This window comes from Elephantulus edwardii, unplaced genomic scaffold (assembly GCF_000299155.1).
Source record: "Elephantulus edwardii isolate Elephantulus edwardi_28Jun2011 unplaced genomic scaffold, EleEdw1.0 scaffold00003, whole genome shotgun sequence".
NCBI classification, from domain to species: Eukaryota; Metazoa; Chordata; class Mammalia; order Macroscelidea; family Macroscelididae; genus Elephantulus; species Elephantulus edwardii.
This window is the reverse complement of record NW_006399753.1, coordinates 37,281,935-37,287,688: the sequence shown is the minus strand read 5'-3', so window position 1 is coordinate 37,287,688 and position 5,754 is coordinate 37,281,935. Positions and strand designations below refer to the sequence as shown.

General features: G+C 60.4%; 1 protein-coding gene across 1 annotated transcript in view; it reads right to left on the bottom strand.

Moving 5' to 3' along the window:
• ZIC2 (Zic family member 2) overlaps positions 1–3,325 on the bottom strand; it is a 3,481-nt gene extending 156 nt beyond the window's left edge. The window contains exons 1-3 of the mRNA XM_006879381.1: positions 2,254–3,325; positions 365–528; positions 4–187 (exon numbers count right to left, since the gene is read on the bottom strand). Coding sequence (XP_006879443.1) covers positions 4–187; positions 365–528; positions 2,254–3,325 — 1,420 coding nt within the window. The remainder of the gene's footprint in view (positions 1–3; positions 188–364; positions 529–2,253) is intronic.
• Between the last annotated feature and the right edge of the window lie 2,429 nt (positions 3,326–5,754).

Below are 5,754 nucleotides of genomic sequence, written 5' to 3'. Positions count from 1 at the left end.
AGCCTGCGCTCCGGTGCACCGCGGACACCGCAGCCGCCGCCGCCGCTGCCGCCGCCGCTGCTGGGGACAGGTTGGAGCTGCTCTGGGGCTCGGCGCTGGGAGACACCAGTCCCGGGGGCGTGGAGGACTCGTAGCCGGAGCTGGCGGCTGGGGAGGACTCAGAGCCCTGCGGGGAGGACTCATGGACCTGCGAGACAAAAGCCAGGAGGGGGAACCAGAGGGGACTGGGTGTGAGTGCAGCTGCTGTGGAGCTGGGCCTCCCGGGAGGCGCGCCCCCCAAGGTGACCACCCGCCTGCGCCCCAGGAGCCCTGCGCCCACAGAGGCGCAGCAGCTTCACTCAGCTCCCAGGTGCCCGGGTGGTACCTTCATGTGCTTCCGCAGTGAGCTGGGGTGCGTGTAAGACTTGTCACACATCTTGCAGAGATAGGGCTTATCGGAGGTGTGGACGTGCATGTGCTTCTTCCTGTCGCTGCTGTTGGCAAAGCGCCGGTCGCAGCCCTCGAACTCACACTGGAATGGCTTCTCCCCTGTGGAAAGGAAACAGGGGCGAGGGCTGCGGTCACCCAGAGCCCTGGGAACCTCGATTCTAGTCGAGGGAGGAAGGATTCCCCCCCCCCCAGGAAGGGAGGGGGGAAGAGAGGGAGCCATGCTTTAACAGGTGGGAGCACCCTCCTGGCAAACTTAAGATGTTGTTCACCACCTTCTTGGTGCATTTATTTCCGACTGATGCCCATGACCTCAAATTTCTAATGAATTTGGGGTAACGCCGTGCCTGCCTGCCTTTTTAAAAAGAAGGTTTCTTGGATGCACAGCTTCTAACAAGTTGGTCTCGCCATGGAGAAGCTGTTATTATGACAAAATATTTGGGGCATTATCTAAATGACACAGGCTGCTGGTCTACTGTCGGTTCCTCTTTGGGGCCAGTAGGCAATTATATTTGGAGTTGCTGTGTGTTGTTTGGGGATGAGGTTGTGGAGAGTGAGTGTGCCAGTTATTTTCTTCATCCAAATTTCTGTAAATTGGATGAACCAGTATTTTTGAGACATCTCTGCCCTCTTAGAAAATTGTTTAAAAGGTAAGTATTAAAGAACAGGCAGCATCTAGTGATTATTGAGAAGCACAGCCTGGGGACGGGGGACGCCAGCAAAGGCTTTCAAAAATCTCCCAGTTTAATTTTCTGGCGGTCCCCACTTCCTGTTGCCAGAATTCCAAATGCTTGGAGTCATTTAGAGGTGTGAGAACTCAAACAACGTTCCACTTGGAAAAGGGGGCCATTTAACGTTAGTTTTCATTAGCACCTAAATTGTTTTTTAAAGACAACCGTTCAGATACAGGACTCGAAAGCGAGCATTTCATGCAAATAAATTTCTCAAATTTTAAACCTTGTTAAAAGCTTGTCTCGCACCTCGACTCCCTCCCTTCCCGGAAGAGAACAATAGGCCGCTGGCTCATCCCCACTTCGGAGTAAATATTGACGAGGGAAGTTGCTAAAACATTTGGCTTTCTTTTAGAAATTCGTCTGGCACGATATTGGCTGGGACCTGGCCATAGATGAATAATCTATGAAGCAGGAGGCACGTTCTTTTGCAGCTCTGCGTTCTCACGCGATCCCCTCGGCGGGGCCCGCATCGCCCCGGGCTCTCGCTGACCGGGTTGTGGGTCCAAGTTAGGAATCGCAAACCCTCTGGTGCCCATTAGAGAATTTCACAAACTGCTTAGGAAATTACCGTAAAACTCACCCCGCAAAGGGCTTTAAAAACACTTTAAAAATGAGAAATGTTTTACAGCTTCAGAGTACTTTAATGGAAAACACTCCTAAGAAGGGCGTTTGGACCTCAAGTAAAACAAGTGGGAAAACACAGACACAGCCGAAGCAGAAAAGCACATTCAGACCAGCTGGCAAGATCTCCCCTAGGCTGGATTCCCGGGCACCCGGTGCGGGACCAGTTTTCTTCTTTGCTTTCTGTTTAGAACGGAAATTATTAATCAGAACTGAGCAAACGAATTATTGTCATCACCCAAAACATACATTTGATGTTTCACTTATCATTTAAAACTCAATTTCCGCACATGGAAAAACCCGGCCCAATAATATTATTTTCTCTTCCAACAAAAATAAGCTGGCTCTCTCGCACACACCAAAAACATCTCCCATTCCAGGACTGGGGCTGGCGGCCGGCGTGTTTCTCCCTGCAAATCAACCATCGCCTCTCTCCCCAGTGTGCCCCCTTCTTGCCGTGGCCCGCGGTTACCTGTGTGGGTCCTTTTGTGGATCTTGAGGTTCTCAGAGCGCGCGAAGACCTTGCCGCAGCCCGGGAAGGGGCAGGGGAAAGGCTTCTCCCCGGTGTGTACGCGGATGTGGTTGACCAGTTTGTATTTGGCCTTGAAGGGCTTGCCCTCGCGCGGGCATTCCTCCCAGAAGCAGACGTGGTTGCTCTGCTCCGGGCCGCCGACATGCTCCACCGAGACGTGGGTCACCAGCTCGTGCATGGTGCTGAAAGTTTTGTTGCAGCTCTTCTTAGGGTTGCTCAGTTGTTCGGGGTCGATCCACTTGCAGATGAGCTCCTGCTTGATGCACTGCTGCCGCATGTAACGGAAAAAGGCACCAGGGTGGTGGTGGTGATGATGGTGGTGGGCCGCGGCCGCTGCCATGTTCATACCCATGTTCATATTCATAGGACCGTACTGATTGTGGAGCTGCGCCGCCGAGTAAGGGTCGGTCCGGGGGCTGGCCACCTGTCGGTACTGCTCCGAGCGCCCGAACACCTCGCCAGGCAGCCCGAGGCGCATCTGCCCGTTGAGCACATTCTGCGAGCCGTGCGGCCCATGCTGCTCAGGGAGGCCGGGAAAAAGGAGGTGGCCCTGCGCGTCCGAGTGCGCGTGGTGTAGGCTGCCCGCTCCAGGCCCAAACAGCCCATGTTGCCCACTACCGGGCGCAGAGTCTCCAAAGCCGCGGCTGCGGAACAGGAAGTCCCGGGTGGAGTTGAAGGGCGGCCCAGAGTAGGAGCCGACGTGCGCGGCATGCGGCCCGAGCGCCGCCGCGGCAGCTGCTGCGGCAGCAGAGCCCGGGTAGGCACCAGGGCCCTGAGACGTGAATGCCGAGCTCTGGCCGGGGGACAGTTCATGCGCGCCCGGGTTGAGCTTGAAAGCGCCCATGTGCGCGGCTGCAGAGTCTACGAAGCCGTTCTGCGCCGCTGCCAGACTCAGCTCGCGGTCCTGCATCTCCGCGGCGGCGGCGGCCGCCGCCGCCGCCGAATGGTGATGGTGGCGCGCAAAGCTGCCCACCCCGATGGCCGGGAACTGCGGCCCCGCGTCCAGGAGCATGGCCAGCGCGCCTGCCCGCCCCGCCGGCCCCGGCGAGCCCTGCACCTCCGCGCTGCCCCGGCTCCCGCTCTGCGCGCTGTGCGTCCAGCGGCCGCCTGGCCCTGGGCACAGGCGGTGGTGGCGGCGGCTTCAATCCAGGCAGCCGGGCTCCTGCACCCGCCAACTCCTCTACTGCAGCCTGGATCTGCCTCTGGCGGACAGGAGTGAAGGGAAGACGCGGAGAGGAAGAAGAGGAGGAGGAGGTGGCAGAGGAGGAGGCGCGGAGGAGGAGGTGGAGGAGGAGAAGAGTCCAAAGCCAGGCGGAGAACCAAAGTGTATTAAAGGAGCTGCGGCGGGGGCGGGCAGGCCGTGCAGGGGAGGGCGGGCGGGAGGAGGGAGCGGGAGGGAGGTGTGAGGAGCCAAGCCGAGCGGAGAGGGGGGACGCCGGGGGGCGAGCGCAGCGACGGGGCTGCGCCGAGGCCCCCACCTCTGCGCGCACCCGCGCGCGCACGAACACACTCACACGCCCCGCGGAGAGCGGGGGTCCGGCCGCGCAAATCCACACTCGGAGGGAAGAAGAGAAAAACAAAAATCACTGCAACAGTGAAGCCACAAAGTCCAAACGCGGCGGTGGTGCGAAGGCAAGGAACTCGGGCGATCAGGGGACACAAGCGAGCAATGCTCTCGTGCCCGGACCCAGCGCTCCTGCGGCTCCACCTGACGGCGGCGGGGGCGCTGGGCAGCGGGCGGAGGCCGGGCACCCTCCCCGCTGCGCGCTCCGCCGGCTGCTCCCTCCCCAGAAGCCCCGCTCGCGCCGCCCCGCGCGCGGCGCTTATTGTTCGGCGCTGCAGCCGCGCTGTTTATCCCTCCTCGTCCTCCGCGCTTGGCATTGGCTGCGCCTCGCGTAGTAAACTTGCCGCGGCCGCGAATTCCCCCAGATGAAGCGAGCAGCCGCTCCGCTCCCTCTTTCTTTAAGTTGTGCCAGAGAAGGAGGCGGGGGAGCAGGCTAAAGGAGGGGGCTGTGGGAGGGGAGAAGGCTAAGAGGGGGAAGGGGGAGGGGGAGATTGGGCTGAAAAACAACAATAAAAAATGTGATCTCTGGCTTTCCCCTCTCCCAAGTCGCCCGCGGACGCGGTACAGGGATAGGGTGGCCGCATCCGCGAAGCCGGAGCAGAGTTAGCAGACTGAGCGAACGTGGAGGCCAAGGCGGATCGCACCCCTCTTTCGGCTGCGTTGGGCTCTGTATGTCACCACCTCCACGGCCTTTGTTTATTTCGGTGGGCGCCGCCGCTGCAGCTTTTTATTTTTTATTTTTTGTCTCCTCCTTTTCCTCTCCCCTCCCCCTTCTCCCCTCTTCCTCGGCCCCCCTTTCCCCTTCTCTCCCGCTCCGGGCCTGGCCGCCCCGTTACACCGCCCCTTTAACAGCGGCTCCCGCCCCGCCCGCCTTCCTGGCGTCGCCATTGGTCGCCTGAGGCCCGTCAATCAGGTGCCCCCGCCCCACGTTGGGACTGTCCCTCCTCCCCGGCGCCCTGGGCGTTGGGCCGTGCCCTAGGCGCGGGCTAGCGTGGCCGGCCGCCCGCCGGCGAACCTCCTGCGCTCTACTTGCGCTCCAGACGCCGGGTCTCCGGGTCCCGGCCAGCGCGGCGCTCTCTCCTTGGAGTGTGGCCGCGACTATTGCCCTGACCTGGGCTGCGGGGTCGTGGCGCCCGGGCCATTTCCAAAACTGGAAGGGGACGGCACTGAGCTCTCTCTTTTCCACTATAACCACTGTCTCCCCAGGAACTCGAGCCATTGGGGGGGGGCACTTAAAATCGCAGGGACGCGTGGCTTGAACACGCTTGGCTCCTCGATGGGCCACCGGGCGGAAGACATCAAGGGCCACCGCAGCCTGGGGCCCCTCCGGAAGCAAGCTGCAGGGAGCGACCCAGGGTCTTGTTTCTTGGCCCTTGTGGCTCTCCCTATACCCTCTGTCCTTATAAATGCGTTCTGTGCACAGGTGCAAGACCGTGAGTAGAGATAAAACCCAGCCATCCCCTTGCTGTCACTCGCTGGACACTCACCCAGACACCACTATCCCCAGGGCCAGGAACCTTGCTGCCCGTCAGCACGCACTCCTGTCCCCTGCTGCTCGCTTAACAGCCGTAAACCTCCAGGCAGCAGCCCCAAAAGGCAGGGGCGTGTTTGGAAGCGGCTAAAACACAGGGGCACCCTCAAGGTGGAGGCCCAGAAGCCTGAGGTTGCAGCTACGGGAAGGTGGGGAGTGTGGGGACGCCCGCAGCGCACGGCCAAGGGACACTCGGGAAGAATTTGGCTGCAAGTCAAACTTAGGGCCTCGGGCTCAGAAAACGCCAGGCTCTTCAAGTGCAGATCTTCCCCAGGGCATTTATCACTCCTTTTCCGGGAGTGAGGAGCGCCCCTGGGGCAGTGGCAGAGCAATCAGGTGGCTTCCC